At 42.1% G+C, this 16110-nt stretch overlaps 2 protein-coding genes across 6 annotated transcripts in view; one reads left to right on the forward strand and one right to left on the reverse strand.

Moving 5' to 3' along the window:
* The window catches only part of LOC102215111 (ELKS/Rab6-interacting/CAST family member 1), a 19365-nt gene extending 8750 nt beyond the window's left edge, over positions 1–10615 (forward strand). For 2 of the 5 annotated variants that reach the window (XM_013914091.1, XM_013914090.1), the window contains exons 8-21: positions 14–181; positions 1710–1877; positions 1978–2115; positions 2225–2365; positions 2567–2707; positions 2813–3006; positions 3541–3552; positions 4142–4277; positions 4395–4526; positions 5393–5553; positions 5755–5902; positions 7055–7150; positions 8461–8646; positions 9039–10615. In XM_013914091.1, the coding sequence (XP_013769545.1) occupies positions 14–181; positions 1710–1877; positions 1978–2115; positions 2225–2365; positions 2567–2707; positions 2813–3006; positions 3541–3552; positions 4142–4277; positions 4395–4526; positions 5393–5553; positions 5755–5902; positions 7055–7150; positions 8461–8646; positions 9039–9176 (1959 nt within the window). In that variant the 3' untranslated portion in view covers positions 9177–10615. Of the gene's footprint in view, positions 1–13; positions 182–1709; positions 1878–1977; positions 2116–2224; positions 2366–2566; positions 2708–2812; positions 3007–3540; positions 3553–4141; positions 4278–4394; positions 4527–5392; positions 5554–5754; positions 5903–7054; positions 7151–7354; positions 7434–8460; positions 8647–9038 lie in introns of those variants that run through there. The other 3 variants (XM_013914092.1, XM_005745955.2, XR_001290533.1) reach the window with 2 other exon arrangements.
* A 2141-nt stretch (positions 10616–12756) lies between these two features.
* On the reverse strand, positions 12757–15473 carry LOC102215780 (F-box/LRR-repeat protein 14). The gene has a single exon (XM_005745958.1). It carries the CDS (start codon positions 14926–14928, stop codon positions 13717–13719), a length of 1212 nt encoding a protein of 403 aa, XP_005746015.1. The 5' UTR covers positions 14929–15473; the 3' UTR covers positions 12757–13716.
* Positions 15474–16110: the final 637 nt, after the last annotated feature.

The raw sequence follows: 16110 nt of genomic DNA on the forward strand, positions 1-16110 counted from the left end.
AATCTTTTTTCAGATGGAGCAGGTGAAGCAGGATCTCTCCAGGAAGGACACCGAGCTGCTCGGTTTGCAGACAAAACTGGAGACGCTTACCAACCAGTTCTCAGACAGCAAGCAACACATTGAAGTCCTCAAGGAATCCCTCACTGCCAAAGAGCAGCGGGCTGCCATCTTACAGACGGAGGTAGAGTATCCATACTTTCTCACCCACTGTAATTGGTATAGACCAGGGGTCGGCAACCTGTGGCTCCGGAGCTGTATGTGGCTCTTTAGTCCTTATATTGCGGCTCTGCATGGTTTGGAAAAATTAATCATAAGTATTTAACTGAAGTGTATTTTATTTGTGTTAGTTCTAAATTGGAAGATTATTCTGATCTTGAAATATAAAAATAAAGTTATATTTTATTATTTTTCGTCGCTCAAAATGAGCGTCACACTCAGGGAAGCCGGTATACCTGCCGAAATGACGTGCATTTACTGAGACCTTCAACCCCAGGTAGGCCAAGTATGGAGAAATGTAAGAAAAGAAAAATATCTGAAGAAAATACAACATTTAATGATGCCTGGGCAGATTCATTTGTATTTACTTCTGACGAGAGTGGCCTACCAGTATGCCTAATTTGTGGAGTGTCGATCTTCGGATCCACATACGTATGTGAACAACTATTCTCCACCATGATCTATGCTAAAAACAAACACCGCTCACGCCTCACAGACAACAGCTTACAGTCCTGCGTAAAGATGAAAGTGACTTTGTACAGCCCCGATCGTACAGCATGCACTGTGCGCAGAGGTTCAGGAGCAGAAGTCCGATTGTAAACATATCACGGCAGACCCAACGATGTTTACATGAACATGCTCTTCAGCATCTCTTTATTGACCACTTTTCACACACACAGCCGGCTGTAGCTTTGCAGCTCACAGCCCGACACATACAAACAACAGCAGAGAGAACAAGCCGGTGAGGCGTCATTGAGGATGCCACTCAGGTACGTCACGCCCCGCAAAGCACATTAACCAGGTAAAATAAATATTATGCAGATACTTAATATTTATTTTTAATTTTTTAGGAGCACAGTGCTTTTTTCCAATTATTTTTAAAATTCTGGTCAAGGCTCCGCTACACTCCGATAGCCCAGAAGGGATGACGGCTCACAGTTTTTGTTTGCTACATGGATAATTTGAGTTCAGCTTTTTAATTAATTAAAGCATAAAGGTAAAAACCAATATACACAGTGTTGTCTTCATTTTAGATGTCAAAAAGTATTTGCGGCTCCCAGTGTTTTCTTTTCCGTAGAAACCGGGTCCAAATGGCTCTTTGGGTGTTAAAGGTTGCTGACCCCTGGTATAGACTGTAGAGGCCTTTACACACCGGACTCATAACCATTCACACCGATTGCATAATTTAACTGGGTGACTGTGCAGCTTCTTTTTTTTTTTCTTTTTTTTTTTCCTGAACCAAGCTTGATTTTTTTTTTTTTTTTATCTGGATAAACAGGCACACCTCGTATCTCAAAACATTGATAGGTACTGAATAAACAATGACATGGAAATAGTAAAATAATAGTATTTTTATCTCAGAAACACAACACCGCTCTGAAATCTTCCTCAGAAGTTTAAATCTTTGCTTTTGTCCACACTCATTTTTAACTTGTAGCAGGACACGTCTGTAGTTCATGTCCGTAAACTGCTAACCCATCTTGTCTATCTAGGTGGATGCCTTGCGCCTGCGTTTGGAAGAGAAGGAAGCAACTTTGAATAAAAAGAGCAAGCAGATACAAGAAATGTCAGAGGAGAAGGGAACCCTCAATGGGGAAATCCACGACCTTAAGGATATGCTGGAGGTTAAGGAGCGCAAGATCAATGTGCTTCAGAAGAAGGTAACGTTAACAGAGAATAGTGCAATCTTGTTTTTGAAATGGCAATATGTGTCCAACGCAAGATCAATTTTATTGATGGTTACTTGTGTTTTCACTGCAGATCGAGAACCTGCAGGAACAGCTGAGGGACAAGGAGAAGCAGATGAGCAGCCTGAAGGAGAGAGTAAAGTCTTTGCAGGCTGACACTTCCAATACTGACACTGCTCTCACAACACTGGAGGAGTCTCTTGCAGAAAAGGTGGATTAATTTCTGCAGACTTGTATTAGTCCATCTGTATTAATAAACAAATGTTGGTTGATAATCTGTATAAGAACCTTGCTTGATTCTTTCCTCCACCTCTTTATAGGAGCGGATCATCGAGCGTCTAAAAGAGCAGAGAGATAGAGACGACCGGGAGAAGACGGAGGAGCTTGAATGTACCAAAAAGGAGCTGAAAGAGTTGAAGGAAAGGTTGAGCTTACTGCAGGGAGACCTGTCAGACAGAGAGGTGAGAAACATATGCAAAAAAACACACAGGCAAACTCTTGTTTACTGTGATTCTATTAATATAATAAAACAGTGCTGTCAGACACGGGCATCAGTTTTTTGTTGTTTTTTTCCCGCCTGTTAGTCCTAACTTTGCACTAAGGCATGGATGCCTGTGTGTGTGTGTGTGTGTGTGTGTGTGTGTGTGTGTGTACGTACACAGACCTCTCTGTTGGACCTAAAGGAGCATGCATCCTCCCTGGCCTCCTCAGGCCTGAAGAAAGACTCCAGACTCAAGAGTTTTGAGATTGCCTTGGAACAGAAGAAGGAAGAGTGCCTCAAACTGGAGAATCAACTTAAGAGAGTGAGAAATACATTAAATACGTATTAAATACAAATACATTAAATAAAGCTTCAGGCACCTCACGTGGCCTGAAATGTCTAAACTACAGCCTTTGTTCTCCATCAGGCTCAGAATGCAGCGTTGGAAGCTCAAGCCAACACTGAGCTGGCTGAGCGCATTAGGAACCTCGAACAGGAAGTGGCCCGCCACAGAGAGGATTCTGGGAAAGCTCAAGCTGAAGTGGACCGCCTCCTGGAGATACTCAGAGAAATGGAGAATGAGAAAAATGACAAAGACAAAAAGATCAGTGAGCTGGAGAGGTGGGTTTGTGGATCTTGTCAGTGTGCATGTGTACATGTGGTGGATATTCAAGGGTGGATGCACCATATAAATGTGTATAACAAGTATTTAATGAGGTATAATGTAGGTCCACAGTTTGTCTCCGGGACTTCTGACCTTTGTTCGTCACATGCGATGTAAACATCTGACGTGGTATCGCTGTAGAGACTGTTGTGGCTGGCACATTAAAAGCAGTCTAAATTGGCTTTCTGCCATTTGACATCCTGGCAGGAGTGCTTTGAAAGCTGGTGTTTGAGGTTTTGTGAGGTGGTTTGTTTCAGTGTTGACATGCTCAGCAACAAGCAGCTTCTTTTCATGTTCCTGCAATTGTTTTATTATTATTTTGTGTAACATGACCTTGTTAGATCCAGAAAAGATGCTGCATAATCCGTGAGCTGATATTTTATGAGTGAAACCCCTTCTGTCTTGTTCTCCATGCTTATTCTCTTAGTCTGAGTCTGCTTTTCTCTTTACTGCTTTCTTGTCTTTTCATTGGAAATTTCCCACCCCGCCAGTTTGGCCTCAAGGTTAGTGACAATGCTTTTCTCTCCTCCTCACCTTGACACATTTCTCTCTCTCTCTTCCTGTGGAGCTGCAAGCAGTTGTCTTTTTCTTACTTCTGCTCAGGCTCATTTTTCCTTTTTTGCTTTATTGTTTTTGGGTTTGTTTGTTTGTTTGTTTTTTCACTCAAAGTCAAGATGATGCCTGAAATCTCACCCAAGCAAGTCTGTGAGATTGTGAATGTTTGTTTAAAATGGCAAATTATACCTCTTTATGTCCATATTTCAATCAACTACATTTACTTGGTGTACAACAATTAATGACCTAGAAATTGTAACGTGGGAATGTCTGAGTCATCAAGCACATACCTAATATACAATATTTGTTTTTGGTCCCATGACTTTATTTGCATGAGTTCCTTTATTTAGTTATGGATAAGCCATCTGTGTCACACATCCTTAAGCTCAAAGTGGTAAAATACAGCGCTATATCTTGAAAATGCTTGCTGTTCACTTGTGTGTAAGACACATTTTCACTGTTCTAGAGGAACTGGAGCCCAAAATGAGGTCTGATTTGTCCTCTTGCTCCATATCTAATGTAACTGACTTCCTGTAGGCAAATGAAGGATCAGTCGAAGAAGGTGGCATCACTGAAGCACAAAGAGCAGGTGGAGAAGAGCAGGAATGCTCGACTTATGGAGGAAGCCAGGAAGAGGGAAGACAACCTGTCTGAGAACTCCCAGCAGGTGAAGGTGAGGCTTGCCTGTGGATGATCTGCACTGTGCAAATTCTGTAGGAATGCTACTGCCTTTCTCAGTCAGGGTACAACTGGGCGAATCTGACATCTCCTTCCTTCTTCTACTGTGAAGGACACTTTACGCCAAAAGACAGAGCGCATAGAGGAGCTGGAGGAGGCCTTGAGAGAGAGCGTTCAAATCACTGCTGAGCGAGAGATGGTGCTCGCACAGGAGGAGGCTGCCAGGTCACTTCAGGAGAAACAGGTACACAAACACACAAATATAGCAAAGCAATATTTATGACCCAGCACCGCACGGTTAAAAGAAACTGCAGTTCTTCCTCTGTCGCCTTTTTCTGCTGCCACTGTGCTGTCGCTCATCCTTTCTCTCCCTCTCTGCCTGTCCGTCCTCTTGCTTCCTCTTCTTTCATCTCTGCTTGTCGTTTTCTCTTGTTTGTTTTTTTTCTCCGCTACACACCGCCTCTCAGAAGCACTCACTCAAAGCAATGCATGAGTCCAACCTCGCCAACTTTAAGTGGTCTAAGGTATGAGCCCAGTATGTGTCAGTGAGCAGCGACTCTTACAGGGGGTGGACACAATAAAAGCAACACCTCTACAGTTCATGCAGTCTCATGCAACAACCCTGCACAGGATACATGTGTCAAGTTTTAGTAATTGTTGGAGGGACTGCATGTGTGTGAAATGTGTTGGTGTTGTTTCCAGCCCATGTAATTTATGCGCCTTTGTTTACCTGCTGTTTGCTTTTAAAACGATGCTCATTAAAGTTTTCACTTTAATGAAATCCAAAGCCAAGTACATTTTTACTTTGAGCATGAATTATTCATTAATTCCCCTGTTCAGTCTGTTGTGATTAAGTAAATGTTTAATAAGGAATAACTGTAGTGCCTGTTTAAATTAAATAACAGGTAAATGAAATCCAGTCTTGGTCCCTAGTCCTTCCCATCAGACCACGTGAATTCTGCTGTCCCTCCCTCTTATAAGAGACTGACAAATCATCCAGTGTCTTTTCTGGAAAAAAAAGCTCCATCCTTTTCCCTGGTGGATTTCAGGTAATCCACTCCAATCATCATTGAGCTGTTTGTGTGTGTGTGTGTGTGTCGGTGTTCCCAGATGGAGGAGCTGCTGGGGGCCATGGAGAAGGTGAAGCAGGAGCTTGAGTCCATGAGGGCTAAGTTGGCCTCCACTCAGCAGTCTCTGTGTGAGAAAGAGGCTCACCTCACAACCCTGAGAGCCGAGCGCAGGAAACACCTGGAGGAGGTGCTGGAGATGAAGTAAGAGACACACACACACACACACACACAGTGGGATTGCATAGACTCTGGATTATTGATCACCGCCTTAATCTTGTAAAATGTCATCCAATTCTGGCTTTTCCCAGATGGCAGGCTAATGTTGTGCAATGAATAATAAATGATAATCGAGCTATTTACTTTTGTGGGTAAATGCCACATTGTTACATCTCCACCTAACAGGCAGGAGGCGCTGTTGGCGGCTATTAGCGAGAAAGACGCTAACATTGCACTACTGGAGTTGTCATCCTCTAAGAAGAAGAAGACCCAGGACGAAGTGGCTCAGCTGAAGCGGGAGAAAGACAGACTGGTGCAGCAGCTCAAGCAGCAGGTGAGGAGGGGGCTGATGGTGTTCACAGAGAGAGGGTGATGGAGTGAAAGATGTAACGCTGGTACCAGAAGTTTTTCCAGGTTTCCAGCTGCTATATGCAGGAAAATAAATCCTCACAGGACTGATGGGGGAATAATTTTGATCTTTTCTTTAAATAAAAAGTAAAAGCTCTATGAAACTGATGGATTAGAAGTAAAACTGTCTATGTCTAGAATGTGCTGCAGCTGTGTTTTTAAGCACAAAGAAACGGGTGTTACCATGTATTGTTAGTTAAAGTGAATGGCTCTACCTTTCTTTCACTACTACTACTACTCATACTTAGGTCTGACTTTCACACTAAAAGCACTGTGGCATTAATAATTACTGAGCAGATGTGCACGTTAGAGCTCATCTTAGTTCAATCTGTTAATTAGTCTTTGAAATCACATGCTTGGGATGCCAGTGCCAGATGACCATATGCCAAATGGCTGAAATGCAGCAGCTCGGGTTAGAGTTGAGAAAGACGTGTGGCAAAGAATTCTGTCTCCCCACATTCCTGTCTCTCCTCACTGTGCTTGCATATGCTTGTAGTGTTTCTACCTGTGGGGAGCAGATATCTTTAAAAATTTTACTTTTAATTTGGCAAAAACTGAAATAACTACAGGTTAAACTGAACACACGCTGTCAACCAAACTGGTTTCTTTTTATATGCCAGTCTGAAAATGCCTGTTGGAGCCTGTCCATGTTGAACTTGCCTGTTTTATCAAACCCTGCATAGCATGAGTTGATGTCGCATTTCCATCATCTGAATCTTTGGAATTTCTTGGGACAAATCTGAGATGATCTAGGGAGAGGAATTCAATGAGTGTGAATAGCAAGAGAAACTATGTCGTCTTAGATGGTAAATCAGACTCATTTGCTCTTACTTCCTGTTGCACCTTCTGTTTCCACACGCATCTGTGTGTGTGTACAATAACATGCAAATGACGTCTATGCACAGTGGTGAAAACTGAGCCAGGCAGTGTTCATTAAATGATGAAGTAAGATTAGATTTGTCCTGTTAACAATTTGTTTTCAGGCTGTACTCCCAAGATTTCAGCAGTTAGCTATAAAACCTTGGCCATAATTACGATTTCCTCTTCATCTTAGTTGGATGTTTTTAACAATTTGCAGACCCAGAACAGGATGAAGCTGATGGCCGACAACTACGAGGATGACCATCTGAAGACTGCACCTGACCAAACGAATCACAAACCCTCTCCAGATCAGGTAGTTTTCTTAACCGCCATAAACCGCTTTGCTAAATTTTTCTTCAGTCGATTTGTGGCCACGTCTGTAAGTAAGGTTGAACTCACGGCTTGCTCTCTAAAACTCGGACATGGAAGTTTTCTGCTGCTACTTTTCTTGTCTGTTTTGCACACTAACCAGATGTTCCTTCCTAATGCTGCAATTGGCTTACCTTGTGGCTAACAGGATGACGAGGAGGGTATCTGGGCGTAGCCAACCTTTTGCCCACCCCCTCCCCTCTCTCTCAGCCATTTTGTTCAGAAGGGTGAGCTTGTATGAAAAGCCGTTGCTCCATTGGCATGTTTGCTTGTCTTCCATTTCTCTGTGGGGTGCTTTTGATGCACATCTCTCCTCACAAACTCATCCTGTGCTTCAGCATTCATATACTGCTTTTTTTTTTTTATGGGTGGGGAATTCTGTGTGTGTGTGTGCGTGCGTGCGTGTGCGCCCAGAGTGTCATCACTTCAAATGAAAGCAGCTTAGCTTTGCATGTCACTGCTCTGATGCTAATGATTGGCTTCTGACGTTTGGCTCAGACAAACAGGTGTTGGATAATGGCTTTAAACTTGATCTAATCAGTGGTTTAGTTATTTGCTTTGTAGGACACTTTGTTTAGCTGTACAAGTCTGTACTCTGTCAGAGTGGCTTTCTTTTTCTTTCTTTTTTAAATGCCAAAGACACACCAAAAAAAAACCCAAAAACGCCCAGACTCTTATGGCACAGCCAAGCTTCTCTCAGAAGGGATGTTTTGTTTCCAAGTACCTCTCTTGGCTCACTGGGCACCATTCACTCAGGCTTTAATGATACTGTCTGCTGACCGTTTTTCTCCTTTGTTAGTGGTTAGTTTGCTATACTTATTTGTCATGACTAGCTGTTATAAATCAAACATGTAGAAATTGCTCAGATGTACTGAGCTCTGCTATAATGTGCTATCATTATTACCGTATTTATATTATGTACAGTGCTTTGCTACTCTAACCAATCGTCATAAAATCGCGGGGCAGATCAGGACTCGACTCGCTGTATCTCAGCATGGCTTGAAACACTATTTGGGAACCACTTTTCTAGCTTTAAGGGTTTAGCAGGAATTTTGGCTGTCATATGAGCTGGTGATGGGCATGCATGTCAAGGCTTATGCTTTCTTTGTTTTTAAACACAAGTGGTGTCTTGTGCTTGGTTCCTTTCATTCTGTTCAACCATTTAAACCGGGGTAAATTTTATCGTTTAATTTTTTTTTTCGTGCCATTTCCTTCAAATCGCCTTTCTCACTTCTTCTTCCTCACATCTTGCAGATGATACCCCCTCTTCTAGCCCTGTCCCAGAACCGCAGTAAGCTCAAACTTTACATCGCCCACCTGACAGACCTCTGCCACGATCGAGACCCCAGCATCCTCAGCCAGCTCACGCCGCCCGTTCACTACCACCACAGCGACCCTGAAGACTGGGAGGAGGACCTCCAGAAAATGAGCGCCGAACAGGTAATGAAGAAACGCTTAAGTCATCGTGACATTCATCTCTGAGCCGCTTCTTTGATACATATTAAGCTTTATTTTGCGGGAGCATTAAAAATATGCTTTTGGAGGGATTTTATTGGTGGCGAGGCAATTCAAAGAGGAAATCAGGGAATCGGTTCAAGAGACAAACAAACACACTTCCAGTGCAGTAACATGACTTAACATGAAGGAAATGGAAAAGGTGCAGCAGGGAAAACTGATCACAGACAAAAGAGGAATGGAGTAGATGCAGCTGTGTGTTGTTTAAGAACCCTCTTTTAACCTCAGATATACCTAAACATGCACCTTTTTGTGAATTGTGCTGATGGCTGTGTAGAAATGCTATTAAAAAGCTATTCCTGCCCTTTCTCCTGCAGTTGGAGCGGGAGCTGGAGGTGTGTGAGAAGGAGAGCGGAGAGCTGCAGGAATATGCCAACTCTGTTCTCCAGCAGATTGCAGACTACTGCCCTGATATCCTGGAGCAGGTCGTCAACGCCCTCGAAGAGTCTTGCTGAAAACTCTGACCTCAGACACAACCCGTCTGAGTCCAGGTCTCCCTACCTCCACCCCCCAAAAAAGTGAAAGGTTCCTGGAGAGAAGAGAAAGTAGGGAGCATTATCACATCTTGCTGGACTCCTCTTCTTCGTGTCCCTCATTCTACCCTGCAACAAACTGTCAGGACCTCTGGGTGCTTTCCTGTCCCACATGTTAATCTGTCAGGCTGGCAAAATTAAATTAGGGATGTTCGTGCTGTTAAATATGGCACTTGACACAGGTAACGACAGCCGCCGATAGATTTTACGTGCACACCTCATCACTGTCAGGCAGACAATAGCACACTATCGGTTGTTGCAAAATAAGTAGCATTTGCAAACACCCCTAATTTGATTTTTGCTTTTTAAAGGAAACTAAAAACTGAACACGGGTGAATTTGGAGGGGGGAAAAAAAAGCAGACTTGCACATAGTTACGCACAACGGAGAATACTGCCAACCTTTTTCTCCTTAGATAGCTTTATTGATAACAGGAGCACTCGGCTTGATCTCAGTCTTTAACCCCTTGGATTTCTCTCACAGAACTTTCAAGTTGAAGTAGTAAGTTTATTTGTTGCTCTGGACAGGAAAGCACTTTTTTGGTCTTGGAGAACTGGGGAGCTGCTACATCTCGAGGAAGCGGAGAGGAGCTGGGCCCAGTGGGTAAACCATGGATCTGTGTAATAGTTTGGTCCTTGAATAGTAACACTGAATGCAACATTAATATTCTCAAAAGCCTTGGGTCTGTCCACGTAGCTTGGATTAGGATGTAGGTGTGTTACTGTCATCGTCTGTGGCTGGGTCATTAGAGGGGGAGTCAAGGCCTGACCTTTGACATAAAACAAAGGTCAGATTTTAGTTAGTATGTTCTCAACAGATGAGAGAGAGGATTTAAAAAAAAAAAAAAAAAAGAAAGGAGAAAAAAAAAAGCTTTTTTTATTATTGGTGACGATTAATAAGTTTTAGATGGTTTTGCACACTTGTCCACTTGTTTATAGGGTATGCAATGTTTGTTTTGCGAACGTTTTAGTGGCCTTGGAGCATGCACAGAGATAAGTACTGGACCTAACGCAGGGATATTTATTCCTCTGTAATACTGGTGCTAAGGCATGATGTAAGAAATTACGATCTGAACATTCAGTCTTCATCCAAAGTTCCTTTAGATGGTACTCAAAGCCCACCTGATCCTAAGTTTGTCGACTGAATCGCTGACAAAAACGAGCGATGCCTCTGCTGTTGTGTTTTTTGAACTCTTCAGGGCTGTGGTTTTTAATTACTAAGTGCATCTACATTTCCAGAAAGGTCACTTTTCAGCAGATTTTGACTTTTTAGATAAGTTTGTAAATAACGTGATATTTAACATGTGCAGTGACTGAATAAAGGTACCTAGGTGGAAGGTGTTGTGCATTCTCTTAAAAAAAATATATATATATATATATTGGAAAAGTTAAAGCGGTGCAGTTGTCATTGTGTCTTATTTTGTCTGCAGGACAAAATGTGCGTGTGTGTGTGCGCGCGCGCGTGTGACACAGTACTGCCACAATTTGCGGAAAGTCGCGTTCAATAGAGATATATAAATATAACACATATATAAATATATAAAATGTTTACTGTATCGATATGCATTGAATGTTTGCACAGAATCTTGAAGGGCACGCTGCTCTGAACAACATGACTGTCGAGTTAACGTCCTCAGCAGAAATGGAGGAAAGAAGTGTCAAAAAAAAAAAACTTGTGTCAAAATAATGTGTGAACTACAAATGTTTCAAACCGTGACTGTGTGATGGGAGAGTACTTTTCTTACTTTTATTTCTAATCGTTCACCAGAGGGTGATGTAAATGTATTATCTGAGATTCCAGTGTTGTCTTTTCTTATGTCAATGGTTTTGGCTGTTTGATGTCAAAGGCAGACAGAGCCTGACGGATAAAAATACGCCTGGCTCTTCTGCTGTCATAAGAGAAACACAATGTTACACAACAGTGTGAAACTGCGCCAGTATACGTCTGAAAATGGGTGATTTTTTTTTTTTTCTTTCTATGTATGTTGTAAATTTACTGGTATATTTGAGAGGGAGGGTGTACTTCAAAAAAACAAAAACACCCCCCTGTGTTGGAAGATGTTATTTGGATGCTTGTTTTTTTTTTTTTTGCTCAGTAAATTCTCCTTAATATCTGTAACCTGTCATCACTACAGAAAAAGCATTTTTCAGAATCCCCCCCCCCCCTTGCTTTGGCCTGTGTGTCCCTGCCCTTGCCTTAATGATTTCTTTTTCTCAATTCCTGTTTGTGGAACACAGAGCTGCTTAAGGGGCTTCTGTCAAAGTTCATGGTGTTTGTTTTTATTTTGCATTTGTATAACAGATGTACTGCCTTCTGTTTATTCATGTCAAGAATCAAACTGTGTAAAAAGAAAGCAACATGTTAGTGAGTTATTTGGATTTTGTATGTATGTAAATAAATAAATTATAAGCCTTGTTTTCTTCTTTTTTTCCTTTTTTTTCCCCTTTAATTTTAAATTCCTACTTTGATTCCTTTCCAATCGCTTCCTACCTTTGAAACAGAGGAGGGAAGTTGACTAACAGAAGAAAATAAAGACTTATAATGGACATGTAGTGTAGCTGTCACATCTGTCCTTTGTTTGACCTTAGCTGTAACTAGTGCGTATTATCCTGTTGCCATCCTGTAATCTGTGACCTCTGACATAAACAAGGCATTTTCACCCATAGGGTATTTTGTTTTTTGGACCTTTCTGATTTTGTGGGGAGAATACCAGTATATCAGCAGTGCCTGAAAGACTCAGACCATCCCGTCTGGCACTAACAACCATGCCACATTCAAAGACACTTCTTCTGATACTCAGGCTGAACTTCAGCAGGTCATCTTGACCATGTCTGAAGGCTGTGGTAGGTTTACTTCACCTTTGGTCCACAATAAAGTTAGGTTGCTTCAAAAAGGAATAAAATAAATATATTTTGTTGAAATACATCAAACGCATGTTCTGTGGTTCAGATTTTGACCATAGCAGTTAACAAATTTGACTATGCAGCATTTGTATTATGCTAACTTCAGATATAACTCAGCATTATACTATAGAAATATACCAAAAACTGATCGAACATACTGCACAGCCAATAGAAGCTGTACAAACCACAGAAATAAAAGCTTATAATCATACACCTAATCAAAGTTGGTACAGCTGTTACAAATAAGAGACAAGAATCAAACATATTTGTCCTCTTTATTCATAAATATCACTCCTGTATGAATATAAAACAATCTTAAATTACTGCTTTTTTTTCCTTTTTTTTTTTAAAGAAATACTCTGGTGTTATCATTGGAAGCGCCAGTTGAAAGTATTGCATATAGTCTTGGTAGTTGCTAATGACTACACCTCACTGTATATGTGATGATAAACCTTAGACGTGTTACATAACTTACTTCCTCAGTAATATGAAAGAGAGGCCACTAAACAAAGATAAACAAAGACAGGAGTGATTCACCCACTTCAATTTGAAGTACAAATTTTAGTCATTCAATTACAAAAAAAATGTTACAGGTAAATAAAAAAAACAAGGAAAAAAAACAAACAAAATCTATTAAAAAACTTCAAGCACTCGAGCACTTCTGTTTAAAGTTAAATGCCTAGCTGTTACTCAGAAAACCAAAAAAAAAGGATGAAAAAGAGAAATCAAAATCTCCATTGGTATGTGAGTCACAAAAATATAAACTCTAATCTAGTATTTAGCAACAGCAGGCACTCCTGTGTTCAATGAATGAGGTAGCTAGACAGTAGGAACTGTACACAGGCTGAGATTTAAAGTGCCCCTATTATGCTTTGGGTGGTTTCCCTCATCCTTTTTTTGTGTTGTCTATAACAAATACAGTTTCTCTTTTCCCACAGAAAACATTGCTGCTGGACCGAAATACCTCATTCTGGATTTTGTTGCCTCTGAAATTTACATCACATTTAAAAAATACTCATATCCTTACTCTGTGCACATATACACCATATTTTAATACAAATTCACAACCAAGCTTCTTTCGTTTCCAAATTTTTCTGGTTTTGATGTTAGCCAGCAGACTGAGCATAAAATAGTGGAGACTATTTAGACTAATCTAAAGCGGCTGTCACTCTAACAAAACAATCACTTAGAAAGTTGAAAAGCATGTGTTTCTACTGTGGCTAAAGCCTTTTCTTTTTTTTTCTTCTTTTTTTTTTTTTAAATCAGGCAACAGATTGTGGAGGGCTAGGTCAATGCAACCTGAGCAGCAATGACAGCATGAAATAAATTCTGGTAGATCCCTAAAATAAAAAATTCAGACCCTCTAAATGAGCATAATTGGGGCACTTTAAGGAAGGAGAGGACAAAGACTGAAATAAAGTCAGAGTATTGCAGCAGAGGTGAACAATATTCCAGTGATGAATGCCGAGTCCGGCTCCTCGTTTTTAGTCGCAGCATAGAAGGTAAATTTAAGAATGGAAGCAGAGTCTCCTCTGAAATGTGGACTGAACAGGAGAGCTTTCACCTCACCCTCTCACTCTCGGTCATCTGCCACAGTCCCAGGTTTAACACTTTAAGGCACGGGAGCTGTGTTATCCTCTCCAAGCCCCTCTTGGTGATCTTAGTACAACCATACAGATCGATCCCTGTCAGCTGGCTCAAGTGGTCAGCTATCAATTCCAAGCCTTTGTCTGTGATTCGCACACACTGTCCAATGTTTAGAGTCTTGAGTTCGTGCATCTGGCGTACCATCCTGTTAATGCCATCGTCACTGATGTGACAAGAGCACAGAGACAGAGACTTCAGTTGATATAGCCCCTGGGCAATGTAAGCCAGGCTCTGGTCAGCAATCTTATCACAGAAGGAGACGTCAAGCCCGGTGAGCCGGAGGGAGCCCGTGGCCAGATGCATTATCCCGGTGTCACTGATGTTATCACACGACCGCAGGTTCAGGCTGCACAGGTGGGTCATGTGTGACAGGTGGATCATCCCCGCATCAGATATCCCCCCACAGAAGCTGAGGTTGAGCACTTTGAGCTTGTTTAGGCCCTTTGAGATATGTTTGAGGGAGAGGTCGGTGAGCTTCTGGCAGTCCTGCAAAGTTAACTTCTCCAGGGTGAGGCAACCCTCCGCTGCACTGCGGGTCATACCAGACAGGTGGCCGATGCCCACGTCAGACACATGCCTGCAGCTACGCAGGTTAAGGCTCTTGAGTCTGTGCAAGCCCCAGGCAATGAGCAGCAGGCCCGTGTTGGTGATATTGCTGCATCCCCCGAGTTCAAGCACCTCCAGGTTTTTGAGGTACTGAGCGATCCTTCCCAGGCTGGAGTCAGTGATCTGTTTACAAAGGCTGAGGTTCAGCACTCGCAGGGATGAGATGTCCTGCACAAAGGCATGTCCGAGACCGTTGTCTGTGAGGTTGAAACACCCACACAGGTTAAGGCTTTCAATGTGCGGCATCCCCTGAATCACGTAACTCAGACTTCGCCTCAGGCTGAGAATCTGAACCTTCTTGATGCCCCGAGTCTGCAGGCTGGGGAACAGAGACGGGTTGGCTCGCCGCAGATGGAGCTTGGCTTCCACCCCCCTCCACACCGACTTGTGGTAGGACGCGTCTCTCCAGGCCGTGCACACTTGGGCTACTCTCCCTTTGTCCTTAACGTCCAGGTAACTGAAAATAATGGCCAAAATTTCCGGGAAAAGGCACGAGATATGCGTCTCCATTTCAAACATGTCTGCAGGCCGGACTCCTTTTGGCAGCACAGGCTGCTTGTGAGCGACAATACTCCCCCGAAACTCTGCTGCCGAAGTTGCTGTCTGGCCCGGCAAACGTTAGCTAACGTCAGCTAGCATACAGACGAGCTACCGGACAGCTTCAAGTGTAGAATGACAAAAAGAAACATGCTCTATTAGAGTCAATAAAAAACAAGAGCACGCAAAATGACGACTAGCTGCACGGTACTGCTGACAAGGTGGAGACAGAGGCAGGAGACTCAGAGATGGAGACGTAGTAGTTACCTAGCAAAGCTAGGCTAACAGCAGCGGCGCAGCGTCAGCTAGCTGTCCAAACTTGAGAGCTTCAAAGTCGGACAGCCCGTTCGTCTAAGACGCCCGGAACAGCTTATTCTTTACTCCAGCTCATGGCGACGCTTTTCTTAAACTCTCTTGTGTAGGAACTTTTATCTCTCGCGCTGTTTTCTCGTACAACGACAGCTGCCCGGCTCCTTTATCTTCTTTGGCATTTCCATCCCGGATCTCCCCCATGAATAAACCAACTGTTAGCGCACGGCGACTAGCGACTCCTACTGGATCCATGAACATTTTTTTATTTTTAAAATAAGATTGTATGGTTAAAAAACAAACAAACAAACAAACAAACAAAAAACCCCAACAAACTCAATAGTGCTTTGCGATACTACAAATTTAGGTAGATCCGATACCAAGTAACCACAGGGCCAGCATTGCCGATACCAATGCCGATACTTTTAACTTACAAAAGCAGCTTATGTAGGGGAGAGCAGTGTGTCATGATCTAAGTGATCAATCATAATCGATTTGCAAGTTCTGGTCACATTTCAATCACCATTAAAGAATTTGCTACTTTCCAAAAATACCATGTTAACACAACAAAACATTCCTTTCAGTTTTTCATGTATTCTGAAATGCAAGGACTGTAAATGTGCCTGTCTCTAAAAGGACCAGGTCACCTTCTGTTGTTTTTATGTGCTATGGGCTGCAAATAAAATAGATGTGTCAGTCAGCAAAAAAACAGGGGTCAGAAATTATTCATAAACTATGTTTGAGTTAAATTTGTCCATTTCCAATTCAGTAATTAATTTATCACAATGAAGTGATAAAAACACTGAAAACATATCAAATGTTTAAACTGAGAAAATGCAACATTTAAAGAAAAAA

Source organism: Pundamilia nyererei, unplaced genomic scaffold (genome assembly GCF_000239375.1).
Source record: "Pundamilia nyererei isolate P.nyererei 1_Seehausen unplaced genomic scaffold, PunNye1.0 scaffold00170, whole genome shotgun sequence".
Lineage (NCBI taxonomy): Eukaryota > Metazoa > Chordata > Actinopteri > Cichliformes > Cichlidae > Pundamilia > Pundamilia nyererei.